The sequence below is a fragment of the Osmia bicornis genome, chromosome 9 (assembly GCF_907164935.1).
Source record: "Osmia bicornis bicornis chromosome 9, iOsmBic2.1, whole genome shotgun sequence".
NCBI lineage: Eukaryota > Metazoa > Arthropoda > Insecta > Hymenoptera > Megachilidae > Osmia > Osmia bicornis.
In genome coordinates, this window is record NC_060224.1 from 2892221 (window position 1) to 2908934 (window position 16714).

The 16714-nt window shown below is 34.7% G+C and overlaps 4 protein-coding genes and 2 long non-coding RNA genes across 11 annotated transcripts; 2 read left to right on the forward strand and 4 right to left on the reverse strand.

Annotated features, from left to right (window-relative positions):
• Nucleotides 1–3: 3 nt before the first annotated feature.
• On the reverse strand, nucleotides 4–3090 carry LOC114872119 (protein cereblon). Its single transcript, XM_029178935.2, has 7 exons — nucleotides 2850–3090; nucleotides 2444–2547; nucleotides 2030–2362; nucleotides 1690–1942; nucleotides 1474–1619; nucleotides 1212–1408; nucleotides 4–1140 (listed from the first exon to the last, which is right to left on the reverse strand). The coding sequence occupies exons 1-7, from the start codon at nucleotides 2896–2898 to the stop codon at nucleotides 1005–1007; spliced, it is 1218 nt and encodes a 405-aa protein (XP_029034768.1). The 5' UTR covers nucleotides 2899–3090; the 3' UTR covers nucleotides 4–1004.
• On the forward strand, nucleotides 3050–3830 carry LOC114872128. The gene is made up of 4 exons (XR_003788714.2): nucleotides 3050–3140; nucleotides 3210–3315; nucleotides 3546–3661; nucleotides 3738–3830. It is a non-coding gene; the product is annotated as an uncharacterized LOC114872128 (long non-coding RNA).
• Nucleotides 3385–4892, reverse strand: LOC114872121 (phenoloxidase-activating factor 2-like). Its single transcript, XM_029178938.2, has 6 exons — nucleotides 4775–4892; nucleotides 4616–4698; nucleotides 4295–4527; nucleotides 3991–4221; nucleotides 3718–3919; nucleotides 3385–3645 (listed from the first exon to the last, which is right to left on the reverse strand). The coding sequence occupies exons 1-6, from the start codon at nucleotides 4884–4886 to the stop codon at nucleotides 3487–3489; spliced, it is 1020 nt and encodes a 339-aa protein (XP_029034771.1). The 5' UTR covers nucleotides 4887–4892; the 3' UTR covers nucleotides 3385–3486.
• Nucleotides 4893–5694, forward strand: LOC123988130. The gene is made up of 2 exons (XR_006829676.1): nucleotides 4893–4985; nucleotides 5057–5694. It is a non-coding gene; the product is annotated as an uncharacterized LOC123988130 (long non-coding RNA).
• On the reverse strand, nucleotides 5673–8722 carry LOC114872120 (inhibitor of growth protein 3-like). Its single transcript, XM_029178936.2, has 6 exons — nucleotides 8358–8722; nucleotides 7849–7920; nucleotides 7413–7775; nucleotides 6907–7324; nucleotides 6632–6830; nucleotides 5673–6530 (listed from the first exon to the last, which is right to left on the reverse strand). The coding sequence occupies exons 1-6, from the start codon at nucleotides 8383–8385 to the stop codon at nucleotides 6414–6416; spliced, it is 1197 nt and encodes a 398-aa protein (XP_029034769.1). The 5' UTR covers nucleotides 8386–8722; the 3' UTR covers nucleotides 5673–6413.
• Nucleotides 8723–9465: 743 nt separating this feature from the next.
• On the reverse strand, nucleotides 9466–13657 carry LOC114872122 (sideroflexin-2). 6 transcript variants are annotated; one of them, XM_029178941.2, is made up of 9 exons: nucleotides 13551–13657; nucleotides 11933–12127; nucleotides 11649–11819; nucleotides 11186–11384; nucleotides 10993–11118; nucleotides 10654–10720; nucleotides 10478–10577; nucleotides 10356–10403; nucleotides 9466–10209 (listed from the first exon to the last, which is right to left on the reverse strand). In XM_029178941.2, the coding sequence occupies exons 2-9, from the start codon at nucleotides 12085–12087 to the stop codon at nucleotides 10095–10097; spliced, it is 981 nt and encodes a 326-aa protein (XP_029034774.1). In that variant the 5' UTR covers nucleotides 12088–12127; nucleotides 13551–13657; the 3' UTR covers nucleotides 9466–10094. The 6 variants fall into 6 exon arrangements, with proteins under 6 accessions (XP_029034774.1, XP_029034775.1, XP_029034777.1 ...); XM_029178942.2 differs by having other exon boundaries at nucleotides 11933–12179; nucleotides 13551–13642; XM_029178944.2 differs by lacking the exon at nucleotides 13551–13657 and adding an exon at nucleotides 13011–13340.
• Nucleotides 13658–16714: the final 3057 nt, after the last annotated feature.

Here is a 16714-nt window from a genome sequence, read left to right on the forward strand (position 1 = left end):
TCATTTCACGTTAAATTCACATTTATTAAATTCTGATGTACAAATAACAAAATATCATATTCCATTAACATGTATTATATGTTTGTTTATAACTTGTATATAGTTATTGAAGATCAGTACAATGATAAATAATACAACGTTAAACATATTTTGCAATACGCACGCATTCCTTGAGTAATGATGTAAAAACAAGATTTACATACATATTACACACAGGTAAGGAAAACTGATATCACTTCAACTTTCCGTTAGGTTTTATTTTTATCTCATTGTTTCAAGTGAAAACATTATACTGTAAAAAACTTTTTTAATTACTACACAACGAATCCTAATATGAAATACTTCATATGCAAGATATATTAACAAATTCTTATGTTAGTATCCCAATGATTAAGTTGGATGTACGGTATCGAGCAAAGTAGGCTTTTCTAGAGAAAATGATTTTATAGGGAAAGCAGAAGTTTTCAAAGCCGGGAAAGCTTACGGGGGAAGGGGGTAGACATTTTCCCTGGAGAAGTCTATCATGTTCGGTACTGTATGTACATGTTCCATGATGACTAGTTATACAAAAGTTTAAATTAAGGATTATATGTTATTTAAACACTCATCGAAACATACGAAGCAGAATAAATCATTTTGCAAAAATAATTTACATTCTTCCTTTAAATGTTCACTGATCTCTTCAAACGGTACTTTTCTAAGTTTATATAAATAAGAAATAATCCCTTCAAAATAAAATTCTGCATATGTACAAATTTTAAAAATTATTATCTGTACCTCAGTCAATTGGAAGTTCATGATAAATAATTGCCTTAATGTTATGTGGTCTCTTTTTTTATATTAAAGAAATTAATAATATATTGCTACTAAAAGCTCAAGGAAATTAAGTAGCATAAATACAGGCAGCGATATAACGCCAACACACTATTGGAAATATGCACCAGGTTTGTTAAACTAATCTTCAGATTTCTCGTTCAGTTTAATGTACTGATTAAATTATTTGCTCACTTGTCTTTGTTTTTCAAACTCTTACGTATCAAGCCCCAAAATGATCGGGGTTTTAAATCATTACGAACTGCCGTGAACTTCCATCCCATATGAGCACCACAGTTTTCACACATAGCTACTGTCCAAGCATACCTGTTATTAAATATTCACTTATATAACATAGAAAACAAAGTGTATAAATAGAAAAAAAATATGATTATTACCCTGGAAACCATGTATATTCTATTGAAGGCGGATTGCGACTTAATGTAAGACCCTGCGCGTGATATAATGTTACTGTTTCATGTATGATTCCAGCAGGATTACAATAAGTACCCTGTGGACCTTCTTTACTCATTGGAAACATTTTTGACTGCCTTCCAATAAAAGAATCACAATCGCAGCAAACAAATATTTTATCCTGCAAAATAAAAACATTAATTATAAAATCAAGACATATTGTAACAATCTATTGATTTTACATACATCTTCCAAATATTTGATCTCCCTTTGTAGTCTCGAAATTGCACAATCATAATTCAATAAAACAATTCTTTCATTATCGTCTAGTAACAAATTTTGGGCTACCCAAAATGATAGATCTGTTGGTTCTTCTGGTATACTGCTTCCTCCTTCAATGTTTGAAATAATTTTTAATCAGAAAATTCACAATATTACATATTATGTATCAATTACACTTACTGCTTTCAATAAACTGTAAATGCTGTCGTATTTTTAAAGAAAGTCTTAAAGGATCGTATTGCCGGTATACCCAAGCAGGCCAAGGAGTAACAGTAGCATCTAAATTTTCTATTTTTTCTTGCTTCTTAAAATCTTCTTCAGTTCTTGGACGTATTCGTAAATGATCTAACGAAGCTAAACGTTCGTCCCAAAATGGTGGTCCAAGTATTATTTCTGGTAGAATTTTTACATTGGCTGATATTTTATCATACCCCTATGTAATTAAACGATACGGCTGTTAAATCCAGCAATGATAATATAAATACAGGGTTGTTTGATAACAGATCTCTAACAAACAAACCTGTATTATAACTCTCAGAATCTTGAACCTCTGCCTGCCTTTGGCTTTCAAACGAAAGCCTTGTTCAGGATCCTCATACACGCATTCATAAATTTCTGCAGTTGTACCTATAGGTACCATTTTATCATATCCCAAACATACAACACCCAAGGTCCTGTTATTTCTGATGCAAGCAGTTAACATGTCAATAGTCTGTGGATCAAACACTGTCATTGGTAGTGTTTGTCCAGGAAATAACATAACAGACTGTTTGACTAACAATGGCAAGTTCATGTAAATTCCATCATCTAATATTGTCCTTCCTCTCAGTTCTTCCAAGTTATGTCCTAAATACTGGTGATACATTTATATATTATTAAAAAAAGCACTAATTAAATATGTATTTGAATAATTAGATATCTATTGCAAACTCACAGAATGTGTTGCTGGTAATGTCAAATCAAATGTGCTTTCAGATACAGCTGTTTCATCAACATTTTCTTCAGGCATATCTTCTTCAACACTGCCCTGTCTGTTGTCTAGATATTTTAGTGAAACAGAAAGTTGTTGAATTACGTTTATTTTTGTTTGATAAACAAAATATATACATATAGGAAACATGATATGTAATATGATAAGGACATAAAAATATTAATTTATTACAGATACATGTAAGATATAAAAGGATATCAAAATATCGAGAACACAAGTAATGTTTTATAAACTGTTGACAATTAAAAGTTTCCGTATTTTGGAGCAATATGTGAAGGATTAAATACATAACCTGTATGTTTTTAAACGTAATTTAATAAGCTGAAATATAAAGGATAAATATTTATACCTAATTCACTGAATGCTTCATCTTCCTCTACGTTGGCATCCATTGCCATTCACGTATTTGTAAAGGTTTTACAAATCTTGACAAATTGTAAACAATCAGTATTTTTCCTCTTCCAAACGTCAACGCGATAAGCTATTCCAATATTCACGTAGCGAATGCACCAGAAAACACTCATTGGTTTACGTTTACATGAATGAATATGGTTATTGAAATTTTGTGCTAACTTGTCACGTTTTAAGTAAAACGCACTTATTCAATCCCTTTTCTGTTATCAATTATCAAGGTGATAGAGTAAGTATTCTTTAATAATTAAAAAATGTAACATCAAGCTTATTTTACATGAAAAATGCAATGTTTCAGGTAAAATTTTAAACACTACCCTTATATTTCAAATTGTTTTGGAAGGAAATCAGAAAAATTATGGAAAAAAAGAGAAAGAACCCAAAAAGTTGAGGTAAAGATGAGGGTAAGTTTATTTAAAATACATAAGTTCTAAAAAATATATATAACAATGAAAAATTGAAAGGTATAAACATCTAAAAAATATATGAAAATATTGCATAATATTTGAAATAAATTATTGAATAAGTAATTGAATATTAGTTACACTTTGTACTGTTTCCCAAAACTATTTCTTTCAATTGATTTGTTGTGTTATCCATGGAATATAATTATAGACATTTACATATACACCAGGAACATTACTGGTTGCGCAACCAATACCCCATGCTACCATTCCTACAACTTGCCACTGATCATTGCCAGATTGACATACCAATGGTGAACCACCATCACCCTAGAAGAAACACACGGTACGAATGTATTACAACTGTAATTAAATGAAATGTAAATAATTTTAGACACTTACTGTGCATGCATCTTTTCCAGTTTCTCCTCCTGCACATAAGAAGCTATTTTGGTTAAGATCAAAAGATTGTCCAAGCCTAGTTCTTTTAAGATCAGCTTCACAAGTTGTTTGACCAACAATGGATACATCTACTTCCTTCATTATACTCTGGTATCTGCCATTTGCACCAAATGCATCTTTTCCCCAGCCTGATACCCAGCACCTGGAAGAAAAATTGCATGTATGTAACAAAAGTCATGAAGAGGTATTAAAATTTTTAATTTTTATGTATACCTTGTATTAGTTGCAGGTATTGCTCTAGGCAAGCAAGCAGTATTGATATTAGGACTAGTTGAGATAGGGACAGTACCACTTAAAGTTATTACTGCTACATCATTTTGAAGATTAGCAGAATTGAACTGTGGATGTATTGATACTCTCTGGACTGAATATTCTTTATATGGATAAGGCTCGTTAGTAGATTGTACATCCCAGTCTCCTAATCTTACTTTGAGACCACCATTTCTGTTAGACAGTAATATTTACATAAAATATTAAGGTAAAGAAATTTATTTAAATACAAAAGCAGTTTACTTACGTATAGGGGGCTACTTTGTGAGCAACAGTGAGCACATGGTTTGGAGTAATAAGCACGCCAGAGCCTGCATAAGAGCTGCTCGAAGTTAAAAGTACAGCTTGCCAAGGATATGCTCCATAACTAGCTTGGCCTTGGGGATGCGAAGTTGCGGCGATTTTTCTAATACCACAGGAGTCAGCCAAGTTTCCAGACATTGAACAACAGTATACTTGTCCAGCAGAGCAATTAGAACCCTTGAAGAAATGAAAATGAGATAGTATATTGAAAAAAGAAATTCGATTAAAATGAAACAATGTACTAAATTAACTATTTTGTACGTACAGGGTTAACTATACGAATGTCGATGTCAGGGGCCGATGTATAGGGACACGTACCCGTTGGAACACAACAACAACCGTTTTCACCTTAAAGTTAGGTATTTGTTAAATAATTTGAAAAAATTCTTCGGTGAATCATTTCAGTCTTAAACGCTTTACATACCCGCCTTCATAGCGCTTGTAGGACTATCAAAGGTAACCGTGTCTTGCGCCAGGACATAATACCGCAGAATGCAAGCCACAAACAACAGGGACGAGCTGGTACCAAACATCATGGAACAGCTATCTATTTTCTAAGTTATTCTAAGCTGTACAAAGTCAAAGAACAATAAGACTAGAGTAGCAGGTGTTCATTGATTTATATAGAAGAAGCGGTAACTTTTAGAGGAGCATATTAACTCGTACATCCTTTCGGAACGAAAATAATACACGCGGCCTTTCACAGGTGGAAGAGCAGTAATTCTTGTCGCGGCAATGAAACGGTGTAAAATAAATCGGCCAAACAATTTGTCGTAAATTACTTCCGATCATGATTGTGCCTTCATTTACGTGTGGAACGATGTCGCAATGTTGTTGGATTTTCACAATAAAATGCTTAGAAGTGGAACGAAATGGAAGGTCAGACGCGCGTTAAAACGAAGAAGGTCAATAAATATGACTTCTCGGTAGTTGCGTTATGCATCATAATTACACTGGTTTTTCCTTTTCGTTAATTGTAAATTCCTGTTACATACAGCGCTACAAATACATAAATAAGGGTTCTGGCTGAGAAGTCACATTCTCGCTTTGAGCTTTGCACATGTGAGAGCCTGCTTCAAGCATTTTAATAAAACTATTCCTATTATTCTCTTTGAAATATAAAATTCTGCTTTATTCGTGGAACACCTGGTTAACTAGATCACTGGAAGCGATCTAAAAACCATAAAACAAAGAAACTCATTTGAAATTGTGCAAGACGAAATAAAAATTTAAGTACTAAGCTTAAGAACTTAAAGGATTGAAAAATATTCATGTATAAATAGTAGAGAGAAATTTGTATGAATTATTAGTGACACAAATAGTAAATCTGTATCATTCGCTTTATTTATACATCAAGTTGCTACATTTCTTCGATTCGAAAGTAGTATTCTCGCAATCTGTTTGTATCGACTTTATTCTCTCTTTCTTTTTTTTTCTTTTTTCCGTTTTTCTCCCCGAAAGCGTGGAACACTTAAAATGTTATTGCTCGCACAGTCGTCAATCCAGCGAGACACTAAGCACATCTGAACTAATACAAGTACGTAAATACACGAAGATTGCTCGAAAGTTGTCTGACATCGCGTGGAACTAAAAACTTAAATTTCGAAAAATTCATCGTGAGAATCGCCTCTGGTATCAGTCAATGAGTGGTATCGTGTCCAGAGGGACGATTGCAATTCATTTGTAAATTTGTAGAAACTATCTAATGTGTTCGCGGTAATGAAATGGTGCAAAAAGTACAAAAAATATTTGCAATATTTATATTTTTCGTAACGGAATTTGTTCGAAGCACACTTTTTGCACCATCTGATCGTTTCGTTACGCCTACGAAAAACGCAGTAAAAAAAAAACTGCCTTTTATTTTTTCTGCTTTTGAAACAGAAATTCGTGTTTCGTGAGACAAGACCAAGACCAGATAAGATCATGACTTAAACTTTAAACGTATTTAAAAAGTCATATAAAATCAGAATTAATAGCTTCCTAACTAAGTTGGTACTTGACGGACAGTGCCTAAGAGGTAGTATCAATTTTTTCTCCTTGTATTTGCACTGATTATAGTACAATCAGTTTTTCCGACCTCCGCGTCTCTTCATAGAAGATGTACATTGAGGACAGTACCACTTGCCTTTTGGCGGTGCAGTGATACCCACACATGGATAGTGAAACCATTCGAAAGGACACTGTAGGAAAAAAAAATTAAACGAAACGAATTATTTGATAAAATCAGATATTTTTGTTTCGCACGTAAGGAGACGCAACGAGCGATAAAAGTGCGGCTTACATCTGAATTGTCACAGGCAACCATATCTCCATAAGATACTTGATTACATATACAATATCTTGGTTCGTTTGGATCATACGTCCAATCTGGATTATCCGAATCCACTACTTGTGTATTTGTAGTTATAACTGGAGGTGATACTGGTTGCTGAACGGCGGCAGCAACAACGCTTGAACTTGGAACAGCAGTTGTTACTTTTCTAAAATACATAATAATATTCATTGAAAAAAAAATTTCAGTAAATTATGTATTATTCCTTGGTAGAAGAGGCATACTTTTTATGCTTCTTTGTTGTTTCTTGTATAGCTGCAATAGCGGTTTGAGCAGCACCAGCCAGTTCTCTACTAAACTCAGCCGCGTGTACACCGCCAGTATTGATGGCCTCGTAACTAGCTTTTAAACTGGCAGTACGTCTGCCATGCTGCATCTGTTGTGTTGCAGCGATAGCTTGCGAAGCTGCAGCTGCTATGGCATTTCCACCAGCTCCTATATGACCAAGATTATAGCTTACAGAGCCAACAGAATTCGCGATTGCAGTAGGAGTGGATGGCACGCTAGTAGCGGCGATAATTGGTCCTGAATTTGCGGAAGCTGGTCGCGATTCAGGAAGACTTGGAGATATTTTTTCTATAGCTAAGCGTTTTTCTATCGAAGTAGATGATGCATTTGAATCTCTTCTTTTCTCTGCCCGAGCTGTAAAATAGATCGTGTAATTATCAAACATTTTCTATATTCAATTATTTATGATTTATAACAGTTAGGAATGAAATAATATACTTACAATGACTGTGATTGTCCCGTGACCTACTGGATGATGTAAAGCTATACCGATTTTCTTTCTGACTACTATTTGTTGGTGGTTGATCTAACTCTAGTGACCTCTTTTCCAATATTTCTGTAATACCTTTATTATCTGCTTCTAATTCCATTTTAAATTTGTGCAATTCCTGATCTAATCTCCTCAAATATCTATCTACTAAGTCGTACATCTGATTGGCTAAGTGCACCTTTTCATCTGCATCCTCCAAAGTTTTGTAATACTCTCTTCTAATGGCTTCGTACTCTGCCTCTTTTTCGCTAGGTTTCATTTTCTTTGCATTTGAAAAAAATGTTTTTACTTTTTTTTCTAAACTGTCCATTGAATCTGCAATGATTGGAGCATTTTATTAGCATGATCCCAAAATAATTAAAAATATATTGCACAAGGCTGCACATACTCTGTACACCTAAGTCCATTTCTCTCATTTCTGTGAATCGGTCTCTTAATTCTTGTGGTAGATGCTCAATCACTGAAACCGTAGAAGAAGAAGGTCAACATAACCCAACAAAATGAATAAAAATGATCAATTATTCGATAACAAGTAGTGTTCATCCAATTAGTAGTCATTACAACATTCATATACTAATCATAATAGATATTACAAGTTACAATTTAACTCCAAAATATATTGGTAAAAGCAGAGAAACTATTGACCATTTAAAAAACATATAACTAACCTAAAATTTACATTGAACTGCATGACAAGTAATTGCTTATGTTACATTGTACTTAATATTACAGAAAAATACAAAGCGGCATTTAAAGTATTACGTAGGATAATGTAATATCTACTACGACATTCATTTTTTGAAAAGTTTTGGATGTTTGTATCGGAGAGTGTATTCGGGAAGGTTAGTAACTTTCTTGAGAAGCTGGGTAAGCAGACCATGCCTCGTTTTTACGTACTTTCGACATAATCTTCCAAGTAAAGCATCCTTTCGTGCTGACGTATCGTTGCCTGGTACTTAATTTACAATTATTTACAATTTACTAAAGGGGAGTGCTTGCCGCCGTGGCAAAATTAACGAAAATTGTAGCACTCGATCGGAAGCGTGTTTACGGCGGCCAAATCCCTTGTTGTACCCACATTTTCACGCTACTTCTGTAAATGATGCGAATCTATAAATGATCTGTACAAAGTATCGTAAGAAAAATGTCATTTTCGCGAAAATTCGTGGCTCAGTAATCTATGCATTTGTGGTAACGTTATTTATTTCGGAATTATTAGTGGCCAGATATCTATTGCTTGGAATCCGCCATCTTAACCTAATGTTCAGGGGTGCCTACATAAATCTGGTGCCCCAAAGAAACTATTTTAAAAAACAATAGGAAACTATTATCTTATTTTAAACTACTTTGTTTATTTAATTTAATATCATTAACTCTGAACAATACATATGCTACTTAATAATACGGTATTATATAGTGACTCGATGTGCGTAGTATTTGTTAAAAAGTACCATTTGAATTTGAAACCAGTCTGAAAAAGTAAGTCATATGAAATTTAAATCAAAACGTTTGTGATATAGTTTATAAAATTGCAATTTATTGAGAAACATACTTATAAAGTTCTTCGTGTAATAATGTTGCATATAATTGCGCAGAAAGTACCGGTTTATTTATTTGGCTTTCATTACGGACATTCTTTGCATACCGATCGAGGTGGAGAGTAGCTTTTTCTTTCTAAAAGAAAGGTGTCTTGAACTTTTCTCAGTAAAATGATACGACGCAGCCCAACAAGAATCGACTTACGACTAGATGATCTTCAAGAATACGAAACAATGAGGAAAGCTCTCGAAGCCAAGAAAGAGTCTGAAAGGCAAGCAACATTCAATCCTCCCTCGTGGGGCGGTAAATTGCCGCAAAGTGAAATTCAAGAACGCATCGGTTACATGCCGCAACAAAATCAAGCCACGCATTCTCGACCTAATATATAATTTTCTATGTTACAAATACGAGAAATATATTTTTCATGCTCATTATAAGGTTAGGGTGCTGAAATGAATCACTCAGATTAATTTTGTATCGTTTATTGTAATATTACTAAAATATACATGACAGCATTGTTTGCTTTGTTTAATCATTTAGGAAGGTAGAAATAATAATATATCAACAATCGTTTAAAAATTTAATACACGTTTCGAGCGATTTAACAATGGTGTGTAAGATTACGATATTGCGGCTTAACGCATAACAGATATGTTCGCCTAATTCATTAAATAGAGACAAATTATTGCTGTGCGAAACCGTCTCGTGTATAATAATTACATTCACTAACAGTATGTATGTTAGTGTTTGTAATGTTTATCACTGTCGTGAATGACGATTATTGATTAGAAAAATGCACCATGAGTATTTAAGTATCGTAACTTAGCACAAACAATAGGAATAAAGTATATTGCCATATGAGTAAAAATCATTTCAAATGCAATATTGTCATATTCACTAGATAATAGGTCTGGGTTCTTCTCGGAACGTTTGTCATCCTCTGAACCAGCAGAAAACTACAAGTATCCCGTCTTTGTATTATATATGAAAACTCGTTCAATTCCATAGTTAATCGGCTTACTATAATTCCTTTTAAAAGGTGACTGAAAATGCATTCTTGAAGTGATTTTTATCGGGACTAGCGGTTCTCGTACATTATAAACCTTTGTTGAAGTACAAATGCGTAGGTATCTCTCTGCCTTTAAAATTCTTCTTTAGAATCTCGTAATTTTCGGGTTCCCAACGTTCCAAAGTACTTGACTTAATCGAGCTACAACAACATATGTAAATTTTAATAGAATATTTATTAATCCGCTAGCGATAAAAACAAGAGTGACACGGTTAAAACAAATGAGTTATACTTGGACGTTAGATTGCTGTATTATTTTGTAGATATAAAAATGAAATCATGCTTACCAATTTTGTGGGAACAATGCACAAGCAGTGGGCACCATAAACGTCAGACTGAAACATTAAGAAGAAAATGTTTATAAATGCATTCACGTTTGCTTTAAAACTATATTCATAAAAATACTCACAAACAACCGACGAGCACAACTTGTATAGGCGCGTGCAATGGTTTAATCTTCTGCATCCAAGGGTATTTCTCTAGTTTCTCCATAATGGGCGGAAGAATGACTGACCACAGAAATTTCAATATTGTTAAGACATGATCTTCGTTTGATCTAATTACTTTCAATCGATATCTACTTACGCATGCCAGGTGCGCACATCACAATCCTTGAGATTACTACTTGACTGATACCTTTGATCGCTGCCAGCTAAAATATTAATCGTATGCTTAATCCGGGAGCACACGCGTCCAAATCTCTCGCTCATCCACGCGCATAGGGTATTATTTATCCCACCCGCTGAATTTCTTTTTTTAACCCTTTCGCTGCCACGCGAATTTTTGAACTTGCACCAGTGGGCCACAAGCATATTAAAAATTTTATAATGGCAAAAAACTGCGAAATATATTAAAATAATATATCCCATGGGACCACCGTGCTAGCAAAAGGGTTAATAAACACAGAAAATCATTTCAACCTACTTTTGATTTTGTAAGTTTATTGCCATTTTCATCGCTAATTTCAATCCCCTGTTCTATTTCATTTTGCCTCATCAAAGGGATGTTCACGCAATTCGCAGCTGCCACAGCGGCAAACGGCACGTAACGCTAAAAGTAGAAATCATTCCTTTTACTGAACTTCAGTCCAGGAATCTTAACTCTTGAATTATATTACCGCCATAAGTGGGTTCGCTCGTTTCGCCCAGAACGACTTGCATCCTATTGCTGTTAACATAGCGGCAGAGGTAGCGCTAACATAAGCCATCCCTAATTGAAATTCCGTCGTGGGGCTGTTAGCGTTTCTGTTAGTATAGTTAACAAACGCGTTGAACGACTGGTTCATCCATTGCCAGAAGACTACGGCGGTAGTTGTTCTGCAATTATTATTACAAATAAATAACGATCTTTGAACGTAGATCATCTTATAAATTATATAGCCAATATTAAGGAAATACAATTTAAGAAAAATCCTTAGGTGAACGTGGCAGGGATAAGCAGCGTGTGGGAAAGGATCTTCAGGAAGAATGATATATTGTCGATTGTCACATGCTGTCGTTCCTGTAAAGTATACGCTGAACATTGATCGATCCGTGTTGTTTTTCAAGGATAGTAATCAGAGATACAGGAACAATATTCACCTGTAGAATTGAAGCATAGCACCGGTAATTGCCATACCACCTGGCACTTGAAAGGACATCCTGCCAAATACATTCTGTAGATCACCGGTGTCGGGGTGAAAGGAAGATTCGTAAAGCTTTTTAGCGTAGATCATTTGCTCTCGGGTTGTACCAGGTGGTTCCTTACCAAGTCTAAGGTACAGATTATTGATTTTTATGTGACATTTTTTTTTTTAAATTTATAAATACGCAGTTTTATATCAGACAAATTTGAATAGACTCGTTTCCCGTCTTTTGATACTCACTTGCAGTCTTCGTATAGTTTTTTCGCATTGTGCAATTCGGATTCAGGAACGAGGCATGTGCGGAAATCAGTCACCGATGCGAAATGTTTCCATCTCCCTGCGAAGGTGCTGAGATCCCAAAGTGGTTTCTCTATGTCCAATCTTTTTTCCTCCATTTTGTTCTTTCCCGATCGAGGGCTACCGTCACCTCAATCCCTTTCAACAGACGCGAAACATCATCGGTTAGGCATGTAGGTATTTAGGAAAGCTGAGAATGAAAAGAAAAACCACGATGCAGTCAGCGAGGTTCGTTAACGTAATATTATTTATAGACTACGGTGTGAGCTGACGGTGTGTTCTGAAATAACTATGTAATATGTAAAAATATTATCACGTAACATGGTGCCAGTATGAATGATGTGTCTTAAATGTTAAAGTTATGACGTCGCTTACCGAATAATGCAAGATCGATGTAACGCAAAGTGAGTTCTTTTCTTTTCACAAGATCTTTTAATATCGCACAAAATGATTGTTTCTGTGTTTAAAAATACTAAATAAGGACCGTGAATGTAATTTACGATTGCTTTATCGCATTTATTTTTCCCGATAAGTCGATCTTTATGTCTCAACCTATTTACCTACTCGACAAAATGCTAGTTAATCTACAGTAACGAAAAACCATTTGCAAAAAATTCAGATAATTTGAAATTATATAATTCAATGCGTTAATATATACATAGTAATTTTAATTACGTATCAAATATCGTATTTTGCACAATATCGTTGATGCATAAAGATCACTTTATCACTTATTTATACAAGTCTTATCCATAATGCTCGAGAAATATAAAAAACTTAAAAAAAATTTAGTACCGTTTAAAAAATGGTTCCAATGGAACTTTAACGTTTATATACAAAACCAGTAACGTATATGTATGTAGGTATCGAATATTTGAAAGATCGATTGTTGTAACCAAGCCGAACGGTTCTATCGATTATTTGACACCGTTTTACCGTGAGCGATGCGTTGAGTAGTCAGCGAGACATTAAAATAATACGTCGGTCCCATAAATTATAATACAAAATTATCAAACAATACCGAATTCGATCCATCGATCAATATATAGTATCGTAATACACGTGAGTTAGTTGGTTTGTCAGAGTCCAATGGCCAATCGAACATGCGCGTATTGTGTATACTACGAGCCCATTTCGCGAATTGCGAATCGTGTTAAAAACACGGCATAACCTAAGAAACCACAGATTTAACAGTTCGCGTGTACGCCCACGTTCACTTTCTCATCCTTCTCTCTACTATTGTGCACAGTTTCTTTTTGTTCACGTAACGTTGCGATAAGATACTAGCATGATCGCATTTTCGCATGAATTCATCCAAGGTTTCCCGATTTTAAGCGATTAGCGACCACGCTCGATAACAAAAGAAGTACCGCAGTTGATGTTCGACCCACTTTCTGTCATAGTACCGGCATATTTTCATTCAAAAACGACATCGCGAAGCCGCAAGTCTGCCTTATTTTTTCCCTTCAGACTGCACTATACGTCAAATTACACGTGCACGAGTGCATATTACGTAACACATTATATGCAATAGGTACGAGTTTTCTTTTTATCCACTTACTTGTAAAATATGTGTATCACTTCTTGGAGACCCTGCTCCGTTCTGATATTCACTGTAACGGTGCGCACCCCAGCTGATAGGCACCCTACGCGAGCGCACCCTACTTTGATACGGCCCTGCGCTTCACCCCTCCAGCGTGATTTCTTCATTATTGTTATTATCATCGTTCCATGCGCCCTTCTCTTTCTCACAGGATCGTTGTGAATTTGCCGTTGTCAAATACTCGAAAGATCGATAATTTCGACTAATAGTATTCTAGTATTACAATACACAATGTTGATTTACAAGGTAATGTATATGGCTTGATTTATAAATCAATTTATTATAACCTAATCGGAGATTGAATTATTAATACTTGTTTCAACTAACGAGTTGTAACGAGGTGCAAATTACATATATATAAATATAAAAACAAAAAGGTAATAAAGGATAGATATTTTGGCTTTCTGACATTGTTTAACAACGAGACGGTAAACAATTTCAAACTACCGACAAAAGATAAGGGGTTATAATTGAATATGCAAACTTGACGTAAGCATCTGTCAATTTTTTCAAGGCCGGTTTTGTGGTTACCTGCGAAACAATAACAAAATGACATTTTATTTTGTTTTCAATCAGAATACGATAAGTTACGTTTGACACCATTCAATTTCCGGTGACACACATACAAAAGAGATATATCCGTTATAATACACGTATTTACACATTTACATGCTAGCCTTTTTCTGTATCGCGTAAACGTGTTTTTTCTCATGAAAAAAGGATACATTTTCAAACTATGAATTTACAGTTGAAAATAAATTACACGAATTTACATGCGAATTGATGAATGAAATAAGAAAATAGTGATTTTTTAAAGGTTGTCAGTGGAAATTATACATGTATGTACTACGTTATCCTTGCTTTCCCAAGGTATCAAGCTTATGAATATGTATGATTAACCTGCGATAGTTAAAATGTAAACGTTTATGGGGGTCTAGTAATAGATATACCGGACTTTGCCAGCTGCATTTCTTATTTTTAATATAACAAATCTCGGGAATGTCGGTAAATTTTATCATGAAATTATTGTTAACCCAGTAACATCCAGACAAGTTTCGACTGTGGACCAACTCTCAGGAGTACCGTTCGCAGTCGTAACTTTCCATAGTGGTGCCATTTTTCTTCAAGCCTTACGGCTGAAACAACATTGTTCCCTAGAAGAATTATTAATCCACGAGTTTTCCAATTTCGCGTCCGTTTTGAAGAGCACCTTAAACGTTCGATATGGAGTGCGCAATATTCTGAGTTGCGCAATAATATCGACACCGAACAGCTAATATCGAGGATGTGCATACATGTACTTACATACATATGTAAGTACCTAAACCGATCAGATTTTCTCAAGACAATTTTTGATATCGAAGTAAAATTCTGTATTAAATAAATCAGTACATCTGGTTACTTTGAATGTGTACCGATCTTAACTGTTTGTTAAACAGTATCGATAAAAAGTTGTCAGTTGCAGATAAAACTCATTAAGCCTCGTCGTTGAGCTTTCGACCCTGTGTCTCTGGCAATTGAAGCTCGGTGACCGCGTCGTTATACTGCGTCCAATGTCCCTTTTGTTAAAGTTATGAAACCGGGCCGGGCGGCAGAGAAAGTTTAAACAACGCTTAAGTGCAGAGGTCAGCGAACAAAATCAAGTTCACGGTCATCCCTGTCAAATTCCCGTAACAGCGTACCTCCTGATTTTCTTTAACGATCTGTCTCCGTCACTGCTGTCCTTTTTTTTCACGTGGCAACGAAAAATTAGTGAACTAGAGGCCAACCAAAGCTGTATGTATACATATACACTTCCGTGCTCGCGAAAAGTAGAGCTCGACCTCGTTTGTCAGGCGTCACCATATTGTAGCTAAAACTGTCAGGAATTATATTGTTTCGTAATATTTTTCGTATAATTTTCGGCCCCGTTGTTGTCGCTACTCGATGCACGGCTCTCCCTCCGCACTTCCGGTGGAGATCCTCCATTAACCCTAGGACAGTAACATAATTCTTTCGCGCTTAATTAGTAACACAGCGTTGTACGTGACTCCAATTAATTTAGTAGTTTCAGACGAAGTTCTTAATAAAAACGCAAGTGTACATAACTGCGTTGCTATTCTAGGGTTAACAGCACTTACAGATTATAATATACGGAAAGTTCCATAATTTTGTAAGTATGAAGTAGATAAAGAACATGTAGCATACGTTTTACATAGATAAAAAGTTGTTAAAGTTTACTAGCTGGGTAGGAATGTATTTGAATTTCGTAAGGAATAATGAAAAGAGGCATTGTTTTAAAGGCAAGTGTACAAGGTTAGAAAGAAACGAATTCAACTATGTTTCAATTAACATCGATTAAGAGGATCTCGAAATCGTCATAGCTATAATATTGTTCTTTATAAGATTTATCTGCAGCCATGTGTAAAACGAATAATTCTTTCTTATTTAAGAAAGTTACAAGTATTAAAATACTATGTATTGTCACTATAATATTTCTATAGAGAATCATGGCTTGTTCTTCCAAGCTATCCCCACTATGCCACGAAGAAAGAATGCTTCCGAAAAGTATGTGTGTAAGAGTAGTGTATCTAGTCCTGGTACATATCGTGTGAAAGAAAATTATACATAAAACCAGCTGGCTAACGTCCTGTTGACTGGACAAGATTAATCACCCAGGGAAAATGTTCGTTCAATTACAAAACGAAAGATATATCGTCAAAGTAAGAGGTTTTAGCCTCTAACACACGTTTACCCTTTCTATGGGGTTTGTTTGTTGTAGGAGAAGGGCACTTTGCACGATCTCTACAGTCCTGAGACAAAGTAACGCAGTGACGTGCGACGTTACGTTAAACAAAGGGATTCTTAGAAACTTAATTTCTTATATTTGAAAATTAATTTGTACTTTACTCATAATCAAATTTAATTCAATCAAATTTGTAAGTTAAGTTATAATATTAATGATTTATTACAAATATAACAGATTGTATCGTGTTATTTAAATTAATATCGAATATTATAATTATTCAACAGGTTATTTAAATGAACAAGACAAGGAGTATTTATCGAAATAAATGATATTATCGATCATAAATTGTCACACTGTGGAAACCACCATTAATATTGCTAATTTTATTTTTCAG

Excerpts from the sequence above, each read along its gene's own strand:
- LOC114872119 (XM_029178935.2), bottom strand. The coding sequence starts at position 2,898 with ATGGCAATGGATGCCAACGTAGAGGAAGATGAAGCATTCAGTGAATTA. Across the intron at positions 2,363-2,443 it reads CATTACCAGCAACACATTCT|TATTTAGGACATAACTTGGA; the intron begins GTGAGTTTGCAA and ends ATGTATCACCAG. Across the intron at positions 1,141-1,211 it reads GAATATACATGGTTTCCAGG|GTATGCTTGGACAGTAGCTA; the intron begins GTAATAATCATA and ends ATTTAATAACAG.
- LOC114872121 (XM_029178938.2), bottom strand. The coding sequence starts at position 4,886 with ATGATGTTTGGTACCAGCTCGTCCCTGTTGTTTGTGGCTTGCATTCTG. Across the intron at positions 4,222-4,294 it reads CACAAAGTAGCCCCCTATAC|AAATGGTGGTCTCAAAGTAA; the intron begins GTAAGTAAACTG and ends ACTGTCTAACAG. Across the intron at positions 3,920-3,990 it reads ATACCTGCAACTAATACAAG|GTGCTGGGTATCAGGCTGGG; the intron begins GTATACATAAAA and ends TTTTTCTTCCAG.
- LOC114872120 (XM_029178936.2), bottom strand. The coding sequence starts at position 8,385 with ATGCTTTACTTGGAAGATTATGTCGAAA. Across the intron at positions 7,921-8,357 it reads CTTGGAAGATTATGTCGAAA|TGATTGAGCATCTACCACAA; the intron begins GTACGTAAAAAC and ends CTACGGTTTCAG. Across the intron at positions 7,325-7,412 it reads ACGGGACAATCACAGTCATT|CTCGGGCAGAGAAAAGAAGA; the intron begins GTAAGTATATTA and ends TCTATTTTACAG.
- LOC114872122 (XM_029178941.2), bottom strand. The coding sequence starts at position 12,087 with ATGGAGGAAAAAAGATTGGACATAGAGAAACCACTTTGGGATCTCAGC. Across the intron at positions 11,820-11,932 it reads AAACTATACGAAGACTGCAA|ACTTGGTAAGGAACCACCTG; the intron begins GTGAGTATCAAA and ends TCTGTACCTTAG. Across the intron at positions 10,721-10,992 it reads ATAAACTTACAAAATCAAAA|CTGGCAGCGATCAAAGGTAT; the intron begins GTAGGTTGAAAT and ends TTAATATTTTAG.